General features: G+C 46.5%; 2 protein-coding genes across 2 annotated transcripts; one reads left to right on the top strand and one right to left on the bottom strand.

Annotated features, from left to right (window-relative positions):
* Positions 1 to 4,520: 4,520 nt before the first annotated feature.
* On the bottom strand, positions 4,521 to 9,996 carry AIRIM (AFG2 interacting ribosome maturation factor). The gene is made up of 5 exons (XM_027109055.1): positions 9,716 to 9,996; positions 9,259 to 9,533; positions 7,177 to 7,356; positions 5,149 to 5,267; positions 4,521 to 4,979 (listed from the first exon to the last, which is right to left on the bottom strand). Exons 2-5 carry the CDS (start codon positions 9,531 to 9,533, stop codon positions 4,942 to 4,944), a joined length of 612 nt encoding a protein of 203 aa, XP_026964856.1. The 5' UTR covers positions 9,716 to 9,996; the 3' UTR covers positions 4,521 to 4,941.
* Positions 9,997 to 10,134: 138 nt separating this feature from the next.
* Positions 10,135 to 25,564, top strand: CDCA8 (cell division cycle associated 8). Its single transcript, XM_027109054.1, has 11 exons — positions 10,135 to 10,255; positions 10,416 to 10,528; positions 10,668 to 10,796; positions 12,859 to 12,899; positions 14,827 to 14,899; positions 16,911 to 16,993; positions 19,626 to 19,690; positions 20,853 to 20,948; positions 22,036 to 22,162; positions 22,914 to 23,000; positions 24,235 to 25,564. Exons 2-11 carry the CDS (start codon positions 10,432 to 10,434, stop codon positions 24,277 to 24,279), a joined length of 843 nt encoding a protein of 280 aa, XP_026964855.1. The 5' UTR covers positions 10,135 to 10,255; positions 10,416 to 10,431; the 3' UTR covers positions 24,280 to 25,564.
* The last annotated feature ends 27 nt before the right edge of the window (positions 25,565 to 25,591 follow it).

The following is a 25,591-nucleotide window of genomic DNA, read 5'->3' as shown; positions in this document are numbered from 1 at the left end:
TTGTTAAGGGTTGAGAAACATGCTAAAGGGCACAGCCCAGAGCTATGCACTCAGTAGGTGACTAATCAACCTCAAGTGAATTTCAGCTCCTTCAATGTTTATAAATTTACCAAAAGCCCTCACACGTCTCCTCCCACTTGAGCCTTACAACTCTGTAAGGACAAACGTCACTATTTCATTGTAGAGATGAAGAAGCTGAAACTTAGAGGAAGGAAAACAACTCGCCCAAGATCACCTGTCTAGTAAGAGGCTGACCTGAGACTTGGACCCAGGTCTGGGTCACTTGAATTCAGCAAGGTTTCCCCAGAGTTGGCTATCAACACACTAGCTCCTTCCCCATATCCCTGAATCTGCTCCTCCAAATGTGCGCTCTCCCCACCTTCTCACAGGGAGAAAGAATTACAAACAACCCAATGCTTGAACAAGCTGGAGATGGTCCCCGGCCTCCATCATCCTGCTTAAAGTCAGAGAGACCACACAGCCTGGATTCTCCCTAGGCAGGGAGAAGTTCTTTTCTTCAGAGCCTAGGGTCCCACTGGCTTTGAAAACCCTCTACTCTGCCTGAGAGAATTCTGAGGTCCATTCTGAATGTGGATGGGGTAGAGACAGGAAAGAAACCCAAATTCTTCATTCCGTCCCAACAGATTGTCTCACGGACAGGGAAGAGGGTTCTGAGCACCAAGAGTCTATTTCCCCACCTGAGGGAAACAGAGAAAAAAACTCACATTTACTATCTCAACCCATGAGCCAGTGGCATGCTTAAAGGAGAGCAAGAAGGATTCCCACTACGATGATTCTCCCTAAATTAGTTTATAAATTTAATACGATTCCAGTAAAAATACCAACAGAATTCTTTTTTTATTGGGGGTGAGTGCGTGGGGTGGTATTAACTAACTGAAAATTCCAAGGAAAAAACCATGAGCAGGGGTGGCAGTGAGAGGGAGGGCTACCAAAACCTAACAAGTGTCAAGACTTTGGAAACAACCTAAATGGCCATCAGTAAGGGGCTAAATAAATTATGTTATACCCACACAACGGAAAACTGTGCAACTGTTTTTAGAAAAAATTAAGGAAGCTCTTTACGTATTCATATGGAATGATCTCTAAGATACAGTAGGTGGCAAACACGAGGTGCAAAGCTGGATACACAGCATGCTACTATTTGTGTGAAGTTACAGAGAATACGAAAATACTGCTCCTTGCATTAGTCACCTATCACTGTGTAACAAATTACCCCAAAACTTAATGACTTAGGACAAACATTTATTATCTGTTTCCATGGGTCAGGAATCCGGGCCGGCTGAGCTAGGTTGCCTTTGGCTTAGGTCCTCATGAGGTTGTAGTCAAGCTGTTAGCTGGGGCTGTGGTCTCATCTGAAGGCTCAGCTCGGGAAGAGGGTCTGCTCCCAAGTTCACTCGGGGTTGCTGGCAGGCATCAGGCTCTCACGTGAGCTCTCCACAGGGCTGCCTCACAGACGACTTCCCCAGGAGAGCAAGGGACAGCACCCACCATGGAAGCCAGTCTTTCCTCATAACCTAGTTCCAGACCACCACTGGAACCACCACTACCACTGTCTTCCATTCATCAGAAGCGAATCTGTCAGGTCAGCCCACACTGAAGGGGAGGGGAGTATACAAGGGCATGGATCATTGGGATCTACGGGGCTATCTTGGAGGGTAACCACCCCTGCACTCATAGAGGCAAAGAATATTTTTGGAAGGACACACTGGAAACATTTAACATTGGCTGCCTCCAGGGAGGGGGACTGAGTAACGGGGAACTTTTCACTGAATATGCACTTGCACCCTATGAATTTTGTACAATGTGAAAGTATCACTTACTCAAAAAATAAACCAAATTAATTGTAAATTTAAGAAGGACAATTAGAGGGACTCCCCTGGTAGTCCAGTGGTAAAGAATCCACCTTCCACTGCAGGGGACGCAGGCTCGATCCCTGGTCAGGGAACCTACATGCCGTGGGGCACCTAAGCCTGCATGCTGCAACTACTGAGCTCGTGCACCTCAACGAGAGCCCATGAGCCACAAACTACAGAGCGCACGTGCTCTGGAACCCACGCACAACTAGAGAGAGAAGCCCATGCGCTGCAATGAAGAGCCCAAGCCACAACAGAAAGATCCTGTACACCTCAACGAAGACTCCGAGTACCGCAACTAAGACCCAACGCAACCAAAAAAATAAGGAAAATAAATAAAATGGAAAATTAGGATAGCAATTTAACAGCAGAAGAAAAAAACTAAGAAGGAAAAATTATACTTAAATAATACATAGTTATTACTTAGCACCTTAAACATACTTGTGTCTATTCAGTCATGATTACTTGCTTCAATGAGGGAGGTTTACAAAGCTCATTTTTATACATACACACACACACACACACACATACACACAAACAAACAAGCAACTCCCATTTGCAAAATACATACTCTTGATCATGGCATTCACAAATTCATTCCAGTTCACCTTTACAGACCCATTTCCTGCCACTCTTCCGTCCCCCTGTGAACTCCAGTGACTTGCTATATATAGTCAACTGTTAATGCTTCCAGTTCTAGGGGGTACAAGCCACAAGCACGATGCCCACACACTTCCAGGAGGTATCAGCTTCCATTCTTTCTCAAATACTGCCTTTGCTTAGACTGTCCCTGTACGTGCAGCACCCTGCACTCCTTTCTGAGCCTCAAGGCCTGACTCAGATGTCACAGTCACCACGAAGTAGTCCCACAAGCAGTTGGCTGTCACCTCTACTCTCTCATGGAATTGTTTTGATCTCAAATACAGCATTATTATATTACAGTTTAAATCTCTTCACTTAAAGGCTGGTCCTTGGACCATCAGCATCACCTGGGACCTCGTTAGAAATGCAGAGTCCAGGGCCCCACCCCAGGACCTACAGAATGGGAATCTAAATTTTAACCAGATACCAGTGATTTACATACATTTTCAAACTTGAGAAACACTGGTTTAAATCTTTCCCTGGTTTAACTATAAATCTTTTCAGGGCTCTCCTTCACCTCTGTACCCACAGCACATCGTAAGACCTGATACCCAAATGTCTTGAGTTAAGTTATTTACAATTATTATATATGTGATAGAACAGACTTTTTTAAATTTCTGGAAGAAAAAAAAAATTCCTGGAAGAATATACACCAGATTATTAAAAATGATTATGTATCTGGTAGGTGGACATTGTGCATTTTTCACTTTCTGTAATACTTCAATCTTTCACAGCCAGAATGTATTATCCTTACAGGTAGAAAAACATGATGACTTAAAAAAATACATGTAAAATATAACATTATAATACATTCATGAAATGGCATCTAATTGTGTTGAGCTATATTCACAGATATGAAACACTGGCCAAACTATATTAAGATTTTTTTAAAAGATAATTTAAACAACAATATTTATCAATAACACCCTAATTGTTTTGTTGAAAAAACTTGTGAATATGGACACTAAAAAGATACTTAACAAAATATCTCTGGTGGAGCTTGTTTCATACTTTTCTGCATTTTAAATGTTTTCTACAATTTTTCTGTTTTTTTTTTTTTTTTTGCCGTACGCGGGCCTCTCACTGTTGTGGCCTCTCCCGTTGCGGAGCACAGGCTCCGGACGCGCAGGCTCAGCGGCCATGGCTCACAGGCCCAGCCGCTCCGCGGCATGTGGGATCTTCCCGGACCGGGACACGAACCCACGTCCCCTGCATCGGCAGGCGGACTCTCAACCACTGTGCCACCAGGGAAGCCCTCTACTGTTTTTTAAAAAGCATATATCACTTTTGTAATACGAAAAAAGTCATTTTCATTTTGAAAAATATCTATATTCTTCATTAAGCCTCTTTACATCCAATGACCCATATTTTTACACCAGCCCAGGAAGTTGACAGGTCGGGAAGTACCACGACCATTTCACTGATGAAGGCACTGGGCCTCAGAAACCCAACCCTGAACACCTGACTGTGAGCTGGTGTTCTCCCATCCACGCAGCCACCCCAAGATCAGAGAACTGTAGCAAGTCACTCAGCAGCTTTGGTTTAAAAAAAACAAAAAACAAAAAACTGTTATTTGAGGAGTCCCACTATCCCCAGTTCCTTACTCTCAGATAGTAAGAGCAACAAGAGAACCCCTCCAAACACAAAGCATTCAGAATAATTCATGCTGCACCACCTCCCCCTGGTGGTAGGCTCTGGAAACTAAAATTGTTTTGATGATAAGGAGCTACTGCAATTCGAAAACAGTAACTGTTTTCCACCAATATCACCTCTACTTCTTTATTTTTCTAAAATATCTATTTATTTATTTGGCTGTGTCAGGTCTTAGTTGCGGCACACGGCATCTTTCGTTGCAGCACGCAGGCTTAGCTGCCCCTCGGCATGTGGGATCTTAGTTCCCTGACCAGGGTTCAAACCTGTGTTCCCTGCATTGGAAGGAGGATTCTTAAGCACTGGACCACCAGGGAAGTCCCACCCCTTCCTTCTTTAAATCATCAAAGCCACTTTTTTTCATCAAGGAGTTGGATACTGACACAAATACACGAAACCAGGACCTGGTGTCAACGAGGCTCAGAGCTTTGGATGATGCTGGGGGCAGCGGCACTCTCTACCCCTGTCCTTTCCTTCCTTACCACTTCTGTGGCTGTTGCTTCTGCCCCCAGTGTTCTTCTGCACGGCCTTTCCTGCATCCTCTCTGTCTCTGTCCACTCCCCTGAGCCATAGGAAAGGGCAAGGTGTGACCATGTGCCCTCACCCAGGACCTGGCATGAAGAAGACCCAACATCCAGTACAATCCTCAGGCTCTAGGCGCTGACATTTCCAGTAAGTCCAGTTGCAATGCTGACATTTCTTTAGAAATATCAGAGCGCAGTAAGGTCGGTCTTCAACTGCGTCCCCCTAGTCTCCCGATGAACACACGGCTTCTTCACTCTTCCAGGAAGAAGGAAACATTCAACAGGATATCTGGAACAGGAAGAGAGAGAACACATGGCATACCACCTCTCCAGAAAACACAAAACATCAGATTTGTAAAAGCTACAAAGGCACCATGAGGGCATCTCTATATGCTTTCAAAGAGGTGAGACACAGAAAGGAGGGGAGGAGACACGAAGGACTAAATGAAAACCAGTACCTCGTACAAGGTCTGGGTGTTCGTCTTCCGAAATTCGGTCCCAGGCTTTGGGCAAAGCTTGGATGTTTCCCAAGTCTCCCCACTGGATTGAGGACAGAAGGTACTTCCTCTTCAGGTACCTTCCTGGGAGTTAAGGAAGGTGCTCAAAAAGAAAATGAAATATGCTGAAGGAAGAAAATACCCTGGAGAGAGCTCCTGGGAGCGAGAAAAGTGAAAGCGCAGCTACTGCTACATTTACCAGGTGGGCAGGACTCGCCTCTGCTACACATCTTTACCGAGCCCTTCTTTACACACATGGCTCTGGGCTACAGGGAAAAGGACAGAAACACTGTCCCTGCAATCTGGGATCTCACCGTGGTGAGAAAAAACCAGAAACTGAAAAGACTCTAAATGACAGGAAAGATAAAACTCAGTGGAAGTTCAGAGGACGAGTTCATCGCCTTTAGAGGACAGGAGGAGGATTCCAGCACATAATGGATTCAGGGACAGGACATTTCCAGTGCGGCTGGCGTGGAACGATGTGCAGAGTAGCAGGAAAGGTGGCTGAGAGGGCAGGTGGAGCCAGAACACAAAGACCAGCACGGGGGTTCTCGTCCTCAGAGCACCAGAAGCTACTGAAAACTCCTACACAAGCAACAGGATCAAAACGAGACTTCCGGAAGATAGATCTGCGGAGTGAGGCCACTACCCGGGGGTGGCTTAGAGGGAAAGAAGCCAGGGTCAGAGAAACCTGTCTAGAGACTGCATGTGATTAAGGGTCCAAGTGAGAAACAATGGTAGAGTCAGTGGGGATAGAGAAGGAAACTACAAGAAGCACCAAGGAAACAGAATGGAAGGACTTAACAGCTGAGTGCAAACATTCTTACAACGGCAGCTGGCACACCATAAGCGCTCAGTGAGGGTGGCCCCAGCTACTGCTCCCACTGCCCACGCTGCTGTTGCCACCACTGTGGCCGATGCTGCTACGCTGCAAGCAGAAAACAGCAGGAAGGGGGGAAAATGCTGCTTAAGTCTCCAGACTAAGTGATCAGACAGGTTTGATGCTACAACTTAAGGAAACAGGAGCTGAACAGGAGCGCTGGACGGAGGATTTCAATTCTCCATTTCAGCTTGCAGTTCCGCGAGATTCCAGTGGGAGGCATCTGCAGGAAACTGAAAATCAAAACTAGAGGCAAGAATAAAGGTTGGCTTGGGACTGATTCAAATGAAGGTAGAAACTCCAGCCAGAGGGTAGATGCGACTAACAGGCAAGAATTGAGAGGAAAAAGGTGAGAGAACTCCAACTAACAGGTCTTTCTGCTTCTACCCAAGTCCTTCCTCAGAACATAGCTGGGTGATACTGTTGAAAACATAGGTCTGATCAGGTTACTCCTCTACTCAAAACCTTCTATAGCTTTCCATCTCACTCAGAGTAAAAGCCAAAATCCTTTCAAAGACCTTGGAGGCCCCACCAGGCCTAGCTCTGCCTCTCTGACCACATCTCCTGTTAGACCACCCCCCTTTCACTTGGCTCGAGCCCCACTGGCCGCCTTGCTACTTCCTGAACATCCCAGGCTCGCTGTCACCTCAGGGCCTTTACGCTTGCTGTTTCTTCTACCTGGAACACTCTTCCCCCAAATACCCCCATGGTTCTCTCCCTCACCCTCTTCAGGTCTTTTCTCAAATACCACTTTCTCAGTGAGGCCTTCCCAGACCACCCTATTTAAAACCACAAGCCCACCCTCACCCCTCGCTTTCCTCATTCCCTGCTCTATTTTTCTCCAAGGCACTTATCACCATCTGACATTCTATACAATTTCCTTTTTTTAATGCCTATCTTCTAGCACCTAGAGCAACGCCTGGCAGGGAGCAGTTACTCAGTAAGTGATTTAAGGAATGACTGTACAAAGGAATGCAGAAAGAATCCAAGTTCAAGAACCAAAGAGAACTGACCCATACTATGTATTTTTGGGCAATCTTGTGAAAACTGAAATTAAAAAGACTTCCTGGAACAGTTCTGGAACTACCTGAAATGTGTGCAAAGGATACAAACTTCGATAATGTCTCTCGATATCCTGTAACCACTCCAACATTTCAGCCACAGAGGGGCTTGCAGCTGAAGCCTGCAGGACAGCATCGAGGCTGATCATGTCTGCATGCTGCTCATAGACCTGAAGCACGTGTTCCACGTGGCTGCTGACTACATCACGCACCTTGAGGAGGGCGGCTCTGGGGGAAGAGTCTGATATTAGGCAATATCATGAGAAAGGCCTAAGGCCAGGTTCCTTAGCCTCAGCACTAAGGACGTCTTGGACCAGATGATTCTTTGTGGTGGAGGGCTGCCCTGTGCATTGCAGGATGTTCAGAAGCATCCCTGACCTCTACCTACTAGACGACAAGAACAAACCATGCCTCCACCGTTCCCAAGGTGTGACAATCAATAACGTCTCCAGATATTTACTGCCACACATCCCAGTGGGAAAAACTGCTCCAAATGAGATCCATTCGTCTACGGAGATTGATGATGGTGCCTTGGAGGCAGGGGTGGCTCAAGAATTCAGAACTGACTTAAAGATGGAGAGGCTGAAGTTACACGGCTCTCAAAGCTGTGTGATGATGTTATTCCCAGCTGCCAAAGAAAGTAAAGACCAAGCGGCCCTTCTGGGGCTGCCATACAGGACAGCAAATGCTCACACACAGTCCAATGCAATGTACGTGAGAGGAATAAGCAAGACGAAACTGAAGCAACAAACCAGCAGTGTTCTCATGCTACCTCGTGCCCCATACTAGTGAATTCTTGAACAGGTAAGATTTGGGCTCTTGACACACCCAGACTACTGTGGATCTTAGGAAAGTTACTTATTCTCAATCACGAATAAAAACAGTCTCTTTTGTTCACTGTGCATCCTAAGTACCTAAAACATCGAGACCGGCAGACAGAACAACAAACAATTGTCCAATGAATGACAAGGATTGTTGTGAAGAGTAAGTGCAACAATGCATATTAAGTGCTTCGCGAAGTGCCTAGCTTATGGTAAATTTTGTTATTGTTCCATTGGTGACTCCAAGGGGCCCAGCCACCAAGACGAAGGCTACAACTTCCCAAAGGGCAAGGCAGTCCCTAGCCTAGAATTGCAGCTTTCAAAAATGTTTGACTGTGACTCACAATTAAAAAATAGACTTAAAAGTAACAGCCTGATACTCACACACAAACACGTAATCAATTGAAATCAAAGGCCACTATCTCAGAACGTACCGTGACCTAATTTAATTGATTGTCTTGTCTCTCTCTTTTACTCAGCTTAGGAACTAAGTCTGCTTCATTGTTGTATTCCTAACACCTGTGCTTGGCATCCCATAGGTGCTTAATAAATGTTTTTTGTACAAATGAATACAAAGAAGGCCCCATCTTTGACAGTTTCCTATTAGTCTATGGCACAGACTCTACACACTAGAACCTTCTCTTGTCCTGGTCAAGGAAAGGCCATACGTGCCCTGTCTCTTCTCTATCCTCAATTACCTGTAGCTCTAAGGTAGAGGGTCTAACATTAGGCATAGTAAGAGCTTAGAGACGTGCTACTCCGGGCACGCAGACACCAATGAACAGCTGAACAAGTGGCCCTGGTGTCAGGCATACTTGGGTTAGAATCCCAGTTTTACTATTTACTAACTGCACAACCATAGGCAATCTGCTTGAGCCTCAGTTTCCTCACCGGAAAAATTAATTAAGTGAGGTTAAGTCAAAGAGGTGTTGAAAAGATTTTATGAGATAATGTATGTAGAACCCTTAGCTCTGGCACCTAATAAGTTTACAGTATAGCTCCTCACTGCTTTTTACCTAAGAAAGACTATAGAGGAGGGCCAATAAGCGATCCCCATTGCTCTTCTGTTCTGCTTTGATAACTTTTACTAAGTCCACCACTGTCACGCCTAGTCTGACAAGGGAGGTGCCAGAAAATGCCTTCTTGACAGAGATCCCATTGCAACAAACGGAAAGGAGGTAAGGTTGACATATCCCTAAATACCACGCTCTCAAGTAAGAAGAAAAACACTCTTCCGACTGATCCTAGCTTATTAAACACCCAGTTTTAAAATCTTTCCGCCAAGAGCGAGCGCCACTGAGCCTCTTACAGCCTCTCCCCTAGCCTGTCCAGGAGAGTGTCACCAGCCGCCAGCTGCTTGCGCCTCAGCCGCTCCTGTAAGTCTGGGAAGGCCCGAAGTGACGGCACATCCTCAAATCGCAGGTTCTGTGCGGCCTGCAGCTGCTCTGCCAGGTTGCTGAGGGAGGCCAGGAGGGGCGGGCAGTCCCTGAGAGCGCTCTGCCACAGGCCCTGCTGCTCCTCCACCACGGGAAAGCACTTCCTCAGGGCCTCCTGCACCGCGAGCAAAGGCTGGTCTTGAGTCATCTTCCGTTGGGGGAAGGAAAAAAAAAAAAAAAACCAAAAAAAGCATTAGGGTTCCAAATCGATAGGGGAAGGACCGGGTCATGGGTGGGAGTTATTTCCGTTCGCAGGTGAGAACAGCGTTTCCTCAGGTAGGGCCGTCTACTCCTCCCGACAGGAGTTTCTAACGCAAGGCGTTGTCTTACCTTTAGAGGGGCTCTCGGAAGGCAGGACCCTTGTTTCCCACCGCGGGAAGCGCTTCCTGACTATCGCTCGGAGGAGGCTCGTCCGGGTTCGGGCAGTTTCCTGTTTTAGACTACGGGTTCCCCGGGCCTATCCGTGCGTCCGGAGCCAGAAGCTTGTCTCCTCTCCTTGAGGCTGCGGGTCGCTTTCCCTAAACCAGCGGGAAAACTTAAAGCTAAAGCAATCAAAGTTTAAGAACCTTCCAAGGGCCCCAGCCCGCCTCCGAGTCTCTCTACGCATGCCCCAACATGGCTACCGAGTCGCGAAAATATGTCGTCAATGCCTTCTGGGTACTGTAGTCCTACATGTGGACTGGCTGTCCGATCGCAGAGCTTCCCTGTGATTGGTTATTGTGGGATCCTCCTAAGACGGCGGCTTCTCACTGGTCAGACTGTGGCAGTTTGAATTTGGTGGCGGCGGTCGCACGTCCGGTTAGCCCCGGAGACGCTCTCTCTCAGCTGAAGCAGCCAGGTTTTTCTCAGCCCCTGTTTCGGGACCCACAGGTGGGTGCCTCGCAGATCTTTTATGCCCAGGCCCCGAAGGGCAGGGGTCCCCCTCCAAAGCCCCTGAGGTGCCCTCCGCCCTTTCCCTCACCCTTGCGGCCCCTTGTCCCTCCCCGTCTCCGCCGCCGACGCCTTGTGGCTCGGCCCCCTCTCCCCGCAGCCTCCATCGAAGCGCCATGGCTCCGGCTAGGAAGGGCGGCAGTCGGGTGACCAAGACCAGCTCGGTACGGAGCCGAAAGCTCGCCTCTTTTCTTAAGGACTTCGACCGTGAAGGTAAGGGGCGGAGCCCGGGTGGTCGCTAGCACCTGGGGCAGTCGCGGGGTGCTGGCGGATTGGGGCGCTGGCAGCACGGATTCCAGGCCGCATTCGCCCGCCGGGTGACCCGTGTCCCGTCCGCTCTGCCCTCTCGCAGTGCAAATACGATCCAAGCAGATTCAGTCAGACAGGCAGAACCTCCTCAAGGAGATGGATAACTTGTACAACATCGAGATCCTGCGACTCCCCAAGGCGCTGCGCGAGATGAACTGGCTCGACTACTTCGGTAAGAGCTGCTAGTCTTTCCCCAGGCCTCTGCCTGGAGCCCTTCTGTGGTTACCATGGCAGCCTTCGTCTTCTTAGTGAGGTCTTCCAAGATCGCTGTAGGAAACTGCAGCCCTACTCCTTCCCCCCACTCCCTGTCTCACCTCCCGGCTTTACTTTTCTCCTTAGCTCTTGCCCTCATCTACCTCTGCAGGCAGGCAAACGTTTTCTCTAAAGGACCAGATAATAAATATTTTAGGCTTTGTAGGCCAGAGGGTTCTCTGTCGAAACTACTCAACTTTGCTGTTATGGTTCCAAAACAGCTGCAATGAATGGGCATAGCTGTTTTACAATAAAAACTTACTTATGGACACACTGAAATGTGAATTTGACATAGATTTCACGTGTCATGAAATACTCTTTTGGGGGGGGGGGGGGGGGATATTTTATCCAACCCTTTGAAAATGAATGTGTGGCTTGGTTTATTACCAGACCTCAGTTGGAAGGATAATCCCAAGCAGCTTTTCCTGCAGCTTAGGGAAAATGCCAATTTTAAAATGGGCATATCAAATTGTGAAGTGCAGGACTCAAGAGTTTTCCTGGCCAGAGAAAACTCCCAGCCTGTTCCCCACCCCCTTGCCAAATGTCCCAGGAAATGCAAAAGGCTGTCCTTTTGCTGGGTTACCCTTACTTTTACTATTTTCCTTATTGTTCTTTACCCAGTATATAGCCTCCTTCCTGGATAGCAATGCATGTTCTGTTCACATAGTAGACGTTCAGTGAGGCTTTTGACTTCCCCTTTTATTTATTAACCTATTTGTGCATCTCTGCAAGTATTCATTGAGCATGTGTTAGGCACAGTGCTAGGTGCTGAAGATGCATTGGGAAATAAAACAGGCGTTGTCCTTGCCTCCAGGAACTTACAAGTTAGTAGAGAAGGATCATTTTTAAAATTTGGACATGATTATATATTTAAAATTATGAGTACTACTAAAGAGAACAGAGTAGTGGTCAATGAGCACATTTATATAGTGCTTTCTATGGCAGAGAGGCACTGTACCAAGTGTTTTCCATATATTAACTAATTTCATCCTCATCACAACCATATTAATTGTTAATATTATCCCTGTTTTATAGACAAGATTAAAGCACAGAGATTGTTTACTTTGCTCAAAGTCTCATAAGCTAGTTAGTGACAGTCTACTTGAACCTAGGCATTCTGGTTCCAAAGCCTGAGTTCTTAACTATTATAGGGGATACTACCAGTTTTTCCAGCCAGAGGACCTAACCTAAGTTATTATTCTACATCTAAATCTGCAAAGACCTCTTCATTCAATACACATTCACTCCATACCTACTGTGTGACTTTTTGTTTGTTTGTTTTTTGCGGTGCGTGGGCCTCTCACTGTTGTGGCCTCTCCCGTTGCGGAGCACAGGCTCCGGACGCGCAGGCTCAGCGGCCACGGCTCACGGGCCCAGCCGCTCCGCGGCATGTGGGATCCTCCCGGACCGGGGCACGAACCCGTGTCCCCTGCATCGGCAGGCGGACTCCCAACCACTGCGCCACCAGGGAAGCCCTGTGCGACGTATTTTTGCCAGAAGCTATGGGTATTATCTCTGTCCTCAAAGAGTTCAGTTCAAGGCAGGGCACTTTTACAGCTTTGAGTAGTTGTTGGATATGACGATAGTGAGCAACTAACTCAGCACATTGCAGCGATCTGCTGAGAGAGAAAAATAAGCACAGTTTGGGTTTGAGCTGAGTTTTGAAGTATGAATTAGAAATTTTTTGGGTGCAGAGGATTATTTCGGGCAGAGGAAATAAGTACCAGGGCACTGAGTCATGAGAGACAGTGGCACATTTGGGAAATAACAGGCACTTTGGTGTGGTGGAACCTAGAATAAGCCATGAGGGGAACAGTCAAGCTTGGAGAGAGGTTAAACTAGGTTGTAAAGGCTCCTGAGTGTTGGATCAAGGGCTTAATCTGGTCCAGTGTAAGAAAAGTAAGTGGTCATATTAGGGAGGATGGTTTATCATTTAAATTATTAAAATCTGATAGTAACTAAACAAAACGTTCTTTTCAAAGCCCTTGGAGGAAACAAGCGGGCGCTGGAGGAAGCAGCAACAGTAAGTGACTTCTCCTATTTTTGAACTGTTGGTTAGTTTTAAGTTTAGTCTGTTCACAAAATTCAACCAGTGGGTGCTGACTGTGGAAGAGGTTCCAGAGGGGACATTATCTGTGTCAACAAAAAAATTATAGTTGTCAAATGCTGAGTACATGAAGCGCAGATAATTTCAAGGTTTATAAAGAGAGGTAGTTCTTTTCTTGGCAGGTTCCTTGCAGCTCTTTGCCCGGACCTTTGCAGGGGAAGTAGAAAGCCTAAAGTCCAAGTTCCTTTAAGCCCCTGCATCATTACACGGTGACCTGGCCTGCTAGATGAGGCAGAGTAAAGAGTTTAGATCTGCACAGTCTGTTACAGTAGCCACCAACTACGTGTAGCTCTTTAAATTAATTATATATATTCAGTTCCTCAGACACACCAGCCTCATTTCAAATGTTCAGTAGCCACTTTCCATTCCATCATCCGTTTCAGACAGCACTCGTCTGTCTAGCACAGCACTTTCTAAGCTAAGCCTTGACAGCTTCAGAATCCCCGTCTGAGTACTCCATGTAGTCTCTGCCAGCCCAGAGATGAAACCTGTGTCATTCCCAGTCTGTAACGACTATTCTGATATTTACACGTGCCCTGCAAGAAAAGGCCCGTGAATCATGCCTGCTTTTGCCTATTCCCATACATATAGTTACCACTGGGAACAAATTTAATTAGAATGGCGACTGGAAGCCTTTTTGAAGGCCCCAGGGGCAGAGTAGAAAAACTTTTGGCCCTCTAGACTTTAAAAAATAAAAAAAATTTTTTTACAGTAACTATGTGAGGTGCTGAATGTGTTAATTAACTTGATTGTGGTAATCATTTCACAATGTGTATGTATCACAAATCCTCATGTTGTACACTTTAAATATGTTAGAATTTTATTTGTCAATTATACCTCAATAAAGCTGGAGGGAAAAAATGAGAAGGCTGACATAGCATCAAGTATGGTAGAGAATATGGGTCATTAGGAACTTGTTTGCTCCTGGCATGTAAACAAGTACAATCACTTTGGAAAACAACTTTGCATAATATTAAGGCTGAACACTTGTGTACCCTACAACCCTGTAATGCCCCATCCCTAAGTATATAGCCAAGAGAAAACTTGGACAGGTGTGCATCAGACACATGTATAAGACAGTTGAAAGTAACAGTGTTTGTAATAGCAAAATACTGTTGAGAGGAGATTGAACAAATCCATCGTGATAGATATTACATAGCAGTGAAAACAAATTAACTACAACCACAAATAGTGATCAAAAACAAAAGCAAACAAAATATTGTTTAAGCACATACACATTTGTGGAGAAACACACACACACACACTTTCTTTCAAGCAAATGGAATGATGATAGTGGTTATCTCTAAGGAATGACAGAATTAGGAGACTGGCCACCTTTCGAGGAGAGGCAAGGAAATAGAACAGGGAAAAATACATAGCCTAGAAGCAAGTAATTGGCAATGTTTTAGGCCTTTGTTAGTATGGTGGGTTTATGGAAGTTCAATATTTTGTATTGTAACTAACATAACAATCTTTTGTATGTATCAAAGAATATGTTTTGGGTTTTTTGTCTTTAATATTTTATTTATTTATTTATTTGGTTGTATGGGGTCTTAGTTGCGGCAGGCAGGCTCCTTAGTTGCAGCTCGTGGGCTCCTTAGTTACAGGAGATGGGCTCCTTAGTTGTGGCATGCGAACTCTTAGTTGTGGCATGCATGTAGAATCTAGTTCCCTGACCAGGGATCGAACCCGGGCCCCCTGCATTGGGAGCACGGAGTCCTATCCACTGCGCCACCAGGGAAGTCCCAAGAATATGTTTTTTAATTAATGTTTTTAATCTTAAAATATTGTTCCTCATATTTGATGGAATATACCTTTTGTTTTCTGGCTGTGTTCATTACAGGCTGACCTGGATATCACAGAAATAAACAAACTAACAGCAGAAGCTGTTCAGACACCCCTGAAATCTGCCAAAAGTGAGTACTTTTCAAAACCCCTTGTTGAACGGAGAGAATGAAGGCCTAGTGTGGTTGGCTGGCTGCTTGGGGAGATGTCACTGGAGGAACCTCTTCCCTCTAATGCCTGGTCCTCAGTCTTGCAAATCCAAAAATTTGATTTTAGCCTCTGCCTTCAGTTAATGATATGCAGGACTGATAACTAACTGAACTCTTTAGACCAATGTGTGAGCTAAAGTGAAGGTGAAAGAAGAAAAACAAAAGCTGTGCTGGAAACCAAACAGTGTTGCCTGCTTGCTTCCCTGAGTTAGAGAGGTGAGCAAGGTTTGGAGAGGTGCTACAAGACACGTTAGTGCCGGCCAAGACTCTCCCTGATGTGATCAGAAGGGTTCAAAGAGCATTGTGAAAGGACCAACTGTCTAAGCATGTCATTCCATGTTGCTCAATTCACTGACCCGTCTGTGGAGAATTCTCTCACATACACGTCCAACACTCTGAGAAACACTATCTTAAAGGGTAAGTTTGGGGGAAGCTGGGTTGTAATTAGTGAGCATAGACTCAGGCCAGGGTGAGTTCTGTTATGGACGTGATGTCACTGTCATTAAGCTCCAGTAGCTCAATGCATCCAGCTCCAGTGAGGATGAACCTGACCCAAGACCTGGAGTTTGGGGCTGCCCACCAAGCAGGCACCTTCTCCACTGGGCCAAGCCAGAGACACTGTCCAGTTCTTGTTCCAGCTTGCCTTCCATCAGAGCTGCCCTGTAGCATGAAGACGGCATGATGGGATTTTCACTTTCCTAGTGTCACGTTCCAGGCCTGCCCCAGCAAGGTTGTGACGTAATTGGACTTGGGTGTTCCTAGAGCTAGTTCCTTAGCTGCAAATCTGCAATCTGTTAGGTCGCTTTGGGTTATTTCTACATTTAGGTAATGTCCAATTTCTCTTTTGAATTCCACTTTTTTTTTTTTCTTACTTGGTGTGGGGGGTGTGGGGGGCTGATCTTCCGATTTCACCACTGGGAACTGAACACACTGGGACCCAGGTCAAACAACAGTAGAAACTGGTTTTGTGTCCTCTCGACCACTGGACTTCAACTACATTGTAAGCTATTTTTTTTTTAAGGTAAATATACTTAGATTCTTATTTGTGTCAGGGAGAAAAAAAAGCTTAAAAGTCATTAAATCTGATCTCTCCTCCCATAATTAAATTTCTCCATGGAATCCCTGCTTGGGATTTTCTAGCCCATGGTTGTATGTATTTAGCAGTGAGACTACCTTTCATCGATAGACAGCTGTGATGGTTAGAACGTTTTTTCTAATTTTGAACCAGAGTTTCCTGTGGTATCTACATATTGATACTGGTTCTGCTCTTTGAGGTCCCATAGAGCTGTCTTCCATATGACAACCCCTTAAATATTAAAAATTGGTGTTATTTCCTCCGTTATCATCCATCTTAAACATCCTTCATATCCCTTTTCCTTCTAAGATGATAGTTGTAATAATTTATTATTTATAAATAGTATTTTATTATAATAAATAGTAATACTTATAATGTGTTCAGTACCGTCCAAGGGACTTTACATTCATTTGTCCCACAAATATTTAATAAGCACTTATACAGTAGGCGCAATTCTAGGGTTTGGGATGAATAACAAAGACCGTGTTTTTGTGGGAGCACACATTCCAGGTCTCATCATATCCCTATGAAGTGGCTCCTCCCTTTTAGATGATCACCATGAAAGCCATGTGACCTAGTCAGAGGCAGGGCCAGGCCTCAAGCTCAAGGCTGTCTGACTCCAGGGTCTGCACTCTTATTCAGAATGCTGGGCTGCTGTACAAAGCATTATATGGGGTTTCTTAACCACTGAGACCCTCTTTTTTGTCTACACCCTCTTTTTTTTTAAAGTCATCTTTATATTGGATCTATTTCTTGCTTACAGCCTAAGAGTGCATAAGTTTTATTTCCTATAAGAAATGTGAATGCATAAAAGTTTATTCCCATGAGAAATATCACTCTGTTAAAACTTCCTTATAGCACGAAAGGTGATGCAAGTGGATGACATGATAATGGAAGAAGAAGAGGAAGAAAATAAAAATAAGAATCCTCAAACTGCAAGAGTAAGTAGGCACTCAGATTCAGGGCTGGAGCCTGTCAGGAGAAAAAGGAAATACTTAAAATAAAGTATGCTCCCCCAGCACCCTTGGGCACAGCCTTTAAAATGAGTGAGATTTCACTAGCTGGAGAAGAAAGGGAAAAGAATTCCAGGAAGAGGAATGAAAGCGCCCTTTAAGGAACAGGAAGCAGTTTGGTATGGCTGGGGTGTAAACTGTGAGGGTGATCTGGGGAGAGCAGGGGCCAGAAAATGAATGGCCTTGTGTGCCAAACTTGGAAGTTGCAGTTTCATGAGGTAGGTCTTGGTAAATGACATGACCAGATAGGTATTTCAGAATAGGATTTGGGATAAACGGGAGAGAGGAAAAACTAGAGACAAGGAAACCAGTCAGGAGGCTACTGTAATTCTTTTTTTTTTTTTAATTTTTTTTTTAATTGAAGTTTAGTTGATTTACAGTGTAGTGCCAATCTCTGCTGTACAGTAAGGTGACTCAGTTATACACATAGAGACATTCTTTTTTGTATATTTTCCATTACAGTTTATCACAGGATATTAAGTATAGTTCCTTGTGCTATATAGTAGGACCTTGTTGTTTATCCATCCTATATGTAATAGTTTACATATACTAATCCCAAACTCCCAGTCCTTCCCTCCCTCATCCCCCTCCCTCTTGGCAACCACAAGTCTGATCTCTATGTTGTGAGTCTGTTTCTGTTTTGTAGATAGTTTCATTTGTGCCATATTTTAGATTCCACATATAAGTGATATCATATGGTATTTGCCTTTCTCTTTCTGACTCTTAGTTCACTTAGTATGATAATCTCTAGTTGCATCCATGTTGCTGCAAATGGCATTATTTTGTTCTTTTTATGGCTGAGTAGTATTCCATTGTATATATGTACCACATCTTCTTTATCCATTTCTCTGTCGACGGACATTTAGGTTGCTTCCATGTCTTGGGTATTGTGAATAGTGCTGCTATGAACATAGGGGTGCATGTATCTTTTTGAATTACAGTTTTGTCCGGGTATATGCCCAGGAGTGTGATTGCTGGATCATATGGTAATTCTGTCTTTTAGTTTTCTGAGGAACCTCCACACTGTTTTCCATAGTTGTTGTACCAGCTTACATGCCCACCAATAGGGTAGGAGGGTTCCCTTTTCTCCACACCCTCTCCAGCATTTATTTGTAGACTTTTTAATGATGGCCGTTCTGACCGGTGTGAGGTGGATTTGATTTGCATTTCTCTAATAATTAATGATGTTGAGCATCTTTTCATGTGCCTACTGGCCATCTGTATGTCGTCTTTAGAGAGATGTCTATTAAGGTCTTTTGCCCATTTTTCGATTGGGTTGTTTGTTTTTTTGTTGTTGAGCTGTATGAGCTATTTGTATATTTTGGAGATTAAGCCCTTGTCTGTCGCATCATTTGCAAATATAGTCTCCCATTCCGTAGGCTTTTTCCTTTTTTTTTATGGTTTCCTTTGCTGTGCAAAAGCTTGTAAGTTTGATTAGGTCCCATTTGTTTAGTTTTGTTTTTACTTCTATTGCCTTGGGAGACTGACCTAAGAAAACACTGGTACAATTTATGTTAGAGAATGTTTTGCCCGTGCTCTCTTCTAGGACTTTTGTGGTGCCATGTCTCATGTTTAAGTCTTTAAGCCATTTTGAGTTTATTTTTGTGCATGTGTGAGGGTGTGTTCTAACTTCATTGATTTACATGCAGAGGCTGCTGTAATTCTTGAACTGAGGCACTGACCCTGTAAAAAGAGAAGGGATGGTTCTGCGATACGTTTTATAATGGAGAGTAGGCAAGACTGGTAGAGGGAAGGAGGGACCAGAGACGACTAGGTGGTTTCTAGTCTAGGGAACTGCCATCCGGTGGCATGTGGGGCACAGGAGGAGGAGGAGTGCTGGGTTAGGGCTAAGGGGAGCAGTCCCTGTGTCAGTTGTTTGGCCTGCTGAGTGTTCAGTACTTCTCCAGGACAGCTCGCCCTGACAGAAATCTCAGCCTGGAGCTCAGGCAGAAGTAAGAGACTGAGAGACAACGACTCCCAGATCTTTAGGTGGTTGTCCCAGCGAGGGAGTCGATGAGGTTGTACAGCGAGAACGTGGAGGGGAGGCTGAGGATGGACCCTAGGAGGGAAGGTAGAAAGAGGAGCTCGTGAGGCAGCCTGCAGAGGGCCAGCCAGAGAAGTGGGGAGGTGGGTGGTTCTTAGAAACAAGGGAGGATGTCAGCAGGTAAAGAGTGATTCCTGTCAGGTACCTCCGAGGACTCAGCAAGGGTGAGGACTGCTGAGGGTTCCTTGCATTGGGCACCTGGGTGCCCTTAGTGACCGTCACAGCAGCACTCTGTGAGGGGGTGGGAGTGGGGTGGGGAGACCAACCAGGCTGTACTCAGTCCGGAAGACACTTACCTTCACTCTCAGTCAAAGGCCCCTATTCTGAAGACTCAGGCAGTATAGATTCTTAGTTGATCAATTATGTTCAGAATTATTTAAGTCACTGTGAATTCTGTGAGATAGACCTTCTGATGTTCGGTATTAGTTTTCTTTTCCAGAGCTGGTACCCCTTTCCCTTACCTTTCCCCTTTGCAGGGCCTTTTGTAACCTCAGTTTCATTTGCCTGTGACTTCAGGTTAAAAGGTGTCCTCCATCCAAGAAGAGAACCCAGTCCATACAAGGAAAAGGCAAAAGTAAAAGGTAACAGGTTTTCCAGATTTAGATGTGTTTTTGGTTTTATTGGAGAACCACATTCATCATGGCAGAAATAGCTGGTAAAGGGCTTTTGTGACTTGTGTTCAAGTTGAGCTTCACATCATCGAATCCTCCAGTATCCGAGCTGGAGGGGCCTCTAGAAACCATCTGACCCAACACCTTCTCTGGTTCTTCTGCCCACGTTCTCTATCTTCCCCCCCCCTTTTTTTTTTAATGCAAACAAGGAGATTAAGACCCAGAAACACAGAGTAAGCACTGCATATTTTGTTCAGTTACCTGTCAGTCCACGTATAGAGCTACCCACAGTCGGTCACAAAGTGGCTGTCACCTACCTGTAGTTAGTTTCTTAAAAAGATTCCTCCTCGGGCTTCCCTGGTGGCGCAGTGGTTGAGAGTCCGCCTGCCGATGCAGGGGACACGGGTTCATGCCCCGGTCTGGGAAGATCCCACATGCCGTGGACACGGGTTCGTGCCCCGGTCCGGGAAGATCTCACATGCCACGGAGCGGCTGGGCCCGTGAGCCATGGCCGCTGAGCCTGCGCGTCCAGAGCCTGTGCTCCGTAACGGGAGAGGCCACAACGGTGAGAGGCCCGCGTACTGCCAAAAAAAAAAAAAGATTCCTCCTGTTCTTGCTAAATAATGAGTCACCGTAGACTTGGAACTGTTTATGCTGGGAGTTGGGGGGAGGGGCTGCCTCTTAACAGGCTCAGGAAAGTAGTCACTGGGGCGTGTGTCTGTGAAGCGGTGGGCTCCTCCCATTTCTCCCTGGGCAGTGGGAGCTGTCTGGCAGGAGGACAGGAGCTCCAGCTAGGGGGCCTGCAGGGTGCTGAGGGGCTGGCTCCTTCCCCTCATTCGTTAGCTTGATTGATAAGTCAGATTCTGGAGGCAGGCGGCCTGGGTTCGGAGTTCTGGCTCTGCCCTAATTGGCTGTATGATCTTGGGCAAGTTATTTAACTCAATATGCCTGAGTTTCTGCATCCGGAAATGAGGATCATGGTGCTTCTCAGAGGGTGGTTAGGAGGGCTGCATGAGCTAATGTGTATAACGTGCCCAGGATAGGCTCTGACATGGTCAGTGTTACCTGCCTCTGCGGCTGCCGTCTCTGGACCTGAGAGTTGGCGTACCTAATGGTCATGTCTCACCTGTAGGTCAAACCATTGTGCCACTGTTACCCCAGCTGTGGGCCGACTGGAGTTGTCTATGGTGAAACCAACTCCGGGCCTGACACCCAGGTTTGACTCAAGGTGAGTATTGACAGCAGCACTTGGATTTTTGTGGGAGCCCAACATTTGATGTTTGCCAGAAAAGAAGGGTATTTAAGAAAATACTGGGAAGCCCTAACAGAGGAGGGTAACCGCCTGGGTTTCCTAATGTTTGCCTCTCCCCTGAGTTAGGTTTGCGTGTTTTTGGTGACAAAATGATTCTTTACCTGTCCCTGATGACTAGGAGGCCTCTAGTGACTGTTTTGGTCTTTTCCGATTCTGATCAAGTTTATTTTAAATTGGTAGGTACTCTCCCACACTCTTGGTAGGAGTGAAAATGGACATCACCTTTTGGGAGACCAGTATAAACAAGGATGTTCTTATAGCATAAATTAATCCCTTCCATAGTGCTGGTCAACTAGATAGGACATGGGGTATAGCCATTAAATAAGTACATCCGCATGTGCTGATGGGGAAGAGCTTCATGATCACAAGCATCTCCAAAGCAGGTGGCAGGGCAGCGTGTCCTAGATGACCCCATTTGATAGAAAGTTTCTGGAAGGACGCATAAGGAACTGAGAGTGGTTATCTGGAGTGGGGAGAGTGAGGAAGACTTACTACTTCTAATTCTCTTCCTTAACTGCTTATTGTTTTTTTTTTACATGAGTATATAGCAAAAGACATTTAGGGAAAAATAGATGGCAGCATTTTAAAGGTCTTGAAAAAGTCACTTTGGGAATTAATATAATGATGTAATCTCTGAATCATCCGACTCTGACCCTGGAAAAGTCCTCGTGATGGAAGTGCTTAGCCACTCTTGGAAGTATATTAACCACAGTTTATTTCTGACTGTGGATGAATGGATGGATGGATGGATGGAGACTGGTATCCATATGGAGCTTTGGACCTAAAATTTACATGGATAAGAATTAACTTTCGCTAGATGTATGTTTGATAATTACAACCTCCTTCCTCCAGCTGTGTTTAGTCAATACTGCTTTTTAACCCTAAATTTAGAATGCGCCTTCTTAGAAATGTGTGATTTGAAAACTGCAGCTTGAGGCCAGATGGGGTCAAGGTGTCATTCAGTCTGCCACGCCATCTTTACAGAGACTTTCCCACTTTATAGGGTCTTCAAGACCCCAGGCCTGCGCACTCCAGCAGCCAGAGAGCGGATTTACAATGTCTCTGTAAATGGCAGTCCTCTTGCTGACAGCAAAGAGATATTCCTCACTGTGCCAGTGGGAGGCGGAGAGGTAAGTGTTCCAGAGGGCCATCAGGCCATGGCGTGCTGCTTACTCAGCCTTTCTTTCTCTTGTCCATCACTCACTTCTCTCCCAAAACCCAAAGTCCCTTTGGTTGCATGGCTTCTGATATCCACATTTCTGTAGGACTCAGAACCATTTCCTCTCCTAGGTTAGAGCTCCAGACTGGGAAGATCCTTGCCCAGCTCTGGGTTTCATTTGTTCATCCACTAACATTTGCCCATCTGTCTTGTAGCAGGTTCAAGATGTAGAAGACATTCCTGCCCTTGAGAAGCAGTTCAGTAGTCAAGCTAGGCTCCCAATTAACTGTAACATGTGATGTGTGCAGTAAGGGAGATATTAAAGGGTGTGCAGAGGAGGGCACTATCGGGGTGCGTGTGTGCTTAGTCTGGAAAGGGGAGCTCGAGCTGTGTCTTCCACTTTGTGTAGCTTTGAGGGGTCTGAAGCAGGCAGAGCAAGTTGCTGACCTCGGCTCCTGGGACGGAGGGGATGGTTTATCTCAGATGAGGTCTGCAGGGCGTTTCTAAGCTAACGTGCACCCCTTATACTCAGCTGATCCAGCTATCGGCCCAGTGATAAACACCGACGGCACTGTCTTTTTCGGATTAACTCCCCTCCTGCCTGCCTTGCCATCCCCCTCCACAAGTGCAGGACATCAAGGGACCCCGGAGCACACTGGGCTGCTGGGTGGAGGTTCCTGCCCTGAGGGACGTGCCACGTTAACCCTCTCCCCTCCACACAGAGCATGCGGTTATTGGCCAGTGACTTGCAGAGGATTGACATCGCACAGCTGGATCCAGAGGCCCTGGGAAACATTAAGAAGCTCTCTGTAAGTCTCGGGTTCCTCTCCACACACAGGAGGCCTCCAGTAGCCCTCTGGGTTTAGCCGTACTTAGGATCGCCTTTTGGGTCTGGCCTGCTGCTTTACACTTACAACTGTGTGGCCTCTTTCCCCCAAGGGATTTTGACTGTTATCCTGCTTACTGAGCAGCAATTCTGTCCCTAAATTGATGCTGAGTTTTGGTCCAACCAGAGTCCCTGCCACAGAGGTTCCACAAGAGAATCAAATCCTGCCTCATTCAGGCAGTTGGTGCCTGTATGTTAGGGCACAATCGACCCCCCGGGGACTGAAACTTCCTCACAATAGTTCGGGAACAGGGTGAGGAGCTTGCTACCAGGAATCCCACAGAATCAAAGAAAGCACTGAACAGGCAGGCCCTCTGAGTGGTGGGACCACCAGTGCCAGGAGTTGATGGGGCTCCGCTCTGGTGCACCAGCTCCTTTAGCAACTCTGTCTTTGGGGCCCGTGCCCTCACCTCTCTTGCACCTCGTCCTTCCCCCACTCAGTGGGTAACCTTCTCCACGAGGCTCTTCGTTCTGTTCTCCCTTACCTTGAGTCAATATGTGGCTCTGGGTAGCCACACTCCCAGCTCTGACTCTATTGCTCCATTGCCCAACGCGGACAGTCCAGTTTCAGTCTTATTTAAATTCTCAAGAGGAAGAATTGAATTAGCTCAGCTTTGGTCAGACAGGCCTCCCCGGTCCCTTCCGCTTTGATTTTGGCTGGTAGATGGGAACACCTAGTGCAAACATGACTGCTGTAGGTCCCCCCTCCTGGGGGGAGGTCTGTGAAGGGTACATCCAAGTAAGGGGACGGGCGGAGCTACTTTCCCAAACATGTTGTACAGAACAGAGGCCGGTGCTGAGATCAGGCACATACCCAGCCCCCCGGATCTGGTGACATCCATCATCTAGCTGGACCTACAGCATTGCTGTTCCCAAATTATACCTTCACTGTCTCATTTGAGATGGTGTTTTGCTCCTTTGTTCAGATGAGAAATGGAGATTCAGAAAGGTTAGTTCGGTCTGCGTTGGTATAGAGGAGAGCATAGCTGCCTTCCAGAAAGGTTAGTTTGTTCATGTTACCAATAGAGGATGGAGGGCTGAGATTCACTCAGACCAGCCCGGCCCCAAAGCCAGTGCTACCTGAGTAGACTATGTGCTAAGTGGGCAAGGCTCCCAGCTTCCTCCTCTCTAAAGGGCCTCTCTCCTTGTCCTTTCAGAGCCGTCTTGCTCAAATCTGCAGCAGCATACGGACTCACAAATGAGGCTGCTATTCCAAGAAGCCAGATTTAACAGGATGGACCTTCAGTGGGCACTTCTGGGACCCTGAAGATACCTCTTCCCTTGGGCTTATTGTCTGTCTGAATGTGAAGTTCCAGAGCAGGGAGAAGCGTTCCTCTTGGAGAATTCAGGAAACGTTGCTATTGGCACCTCCCACCCCAGATGACAGACACTGCCTCTGTGTCCATACAGTCCAAACCTCCTGCCGTTCTCCCAGCTGAATTCTCCTTCCTGCTCTCAGCTGCCGCCTCTGCCTGCCATAGCTCCACGTCCTCTCCGCCCTGCCCTAACTCCAGCCGCGGCTGCACAGGGGAGCCTCCTGTTCTCGGGAAGACTGCCAACTCGCCCTCACCGGGGAGCCCGCTCCAGCTGGCGTTCCCGCCCTGTGCGTGCTTGAGGCTGGGAGCTAGGCTCAGAGAAGTGAGCTCCGTGAGAGGGCGGCTCCAGGAGCTGGGAGGGCCTGTGCAGATGGGGCCAGGACCTGTCACAGCAGTGACCACAGGAGGAAACACCTCCCCTCCTGCGCACATCCCCTCCCTCCTGTGGTGGGTACTGACAGGGCTCTGCAATCTTAACACCTGCCATGCCCAGTAGTTTGGTTTCAAGCTGACTTGTAGACTAGTGTTTTGTATTATCCCTATTTACCAAAGACCAAAACTTGGTTTGTGGGCAGTTTCCATGTCTTACTCCTCTACCTCTCTGGTTAGTCCAGTTAGTGGGAATCTGGATAAGGGAGCTGTAGGGTTTAGGTTCATCGCGGGATTTTACATGACTGGCCGCAGAGGGACTCTAAGCTGTCCGTGGCCCTGTGGTCCCCACCAGGCCTGTAGCCTTTGCAGAGAGCACTTCTGTCTTCTGAGGTTCATGGGGGAGTGGGCGTAGCTTGCCTGGTGGCCTCATTCCTCACGTTTGGCCTCTGCCCTGGCGTGGGCTGTCACATGGGCACTGAGATCCCTGCGCTCCAGCCAGCACCTGTGCCCCAAAGAATCGTTAGATGTGGTTTGAGAACGTGGGAGCTGAGAGTCCCCACCCCAAGCCCGAGAGCACAGTGTTCTGTGTATGGCTCTTTGTTGTACTCTATTATTTTCCTACATGACCATTCTAGTCCAGTCCTGTTCAAGATGTGTTCTTTTCAAGTTGTTTTATTCTCCCTTTCCTGAGACTTTTGTACATACTGTTTTCCTGAGTCATGGTATCTGTAAGCTGATTTATTCTAATCAGAGCTACTGAAAGGTACCTGTTTTCAATAAATTGTGGGTTTGTTTTTAATTGATATTCCGCCCTGCCTGTCATCTG

This window comes from Aethalodelphis obliquidens, unplaced genomic scaffold, assembly GCF_003676395.1.
Source record: "Aethalodelphis obliquidens isolate GAN/ISIS:26980383/991018 unplaced genomic scaffold, ASM367639v1 scaffold9, whole genome shotgun sequence".
Taxonomy (NCBI): Eukaryota; Metazoa; Chordata; class Mammalia; order Artiodactyla; family Delphinidae; genus Aethalodelphis; species Aethalodelphis obliquidens.
The sequence above is the reverse complement of the archived record's forward strand: the minus strand, read 5'-3'. Positions and strand labels throughout refer to the sequence as shown.

Excerpts from the sequence above, each read along its gene's own strand:
- AIRIM (XM_027109055.1), bottom strand. The coding sequence starts at position 9,533 with ATGACTCAAGACCAGCCTTTGCTCGCGGTGCAGGAGGCCCTGAGGAAG. Across the intron at positions 5,268-7,176 it reads GAGAGACATTATCGAAGTTT|GTACCTGAAGAGGAAGTACC; the intron begins GTATCCTTTGCA and ends ACTCCCAGGAAG. Across the intron at positions 4,980-5,148 it reads ACACCCAGACCTTGTACGAG|ATATCCTGTTGAATGTTTCC; the intron begins GTACTGGTTTTC and ends TTCCTGTTCCAG.
- CDCA8 (XM_027109054.1), top strand. The coding sequence starts at position 10,432 with ATGGCTCCGGCTAGGAAGGGCGGCAGTCGGGTGACCAAGACCAGCTCG. Across the intron at positions 19,691-20,852 it reads GGAAAAGGCAAAAGTAAAAG|GTCAAACCATTGTGCCACTG; the intron begins GTAACAGGTTTT and ends TCTCACCTGTAG. Across the intron at positions 20,949-22,035 it reads ACACCCAGGTTTGACTCAAG|GGTCTTCAAGACCCCAGGCC; the intron begins GTGAGTATTGAC and ends CCCACTTTATAG.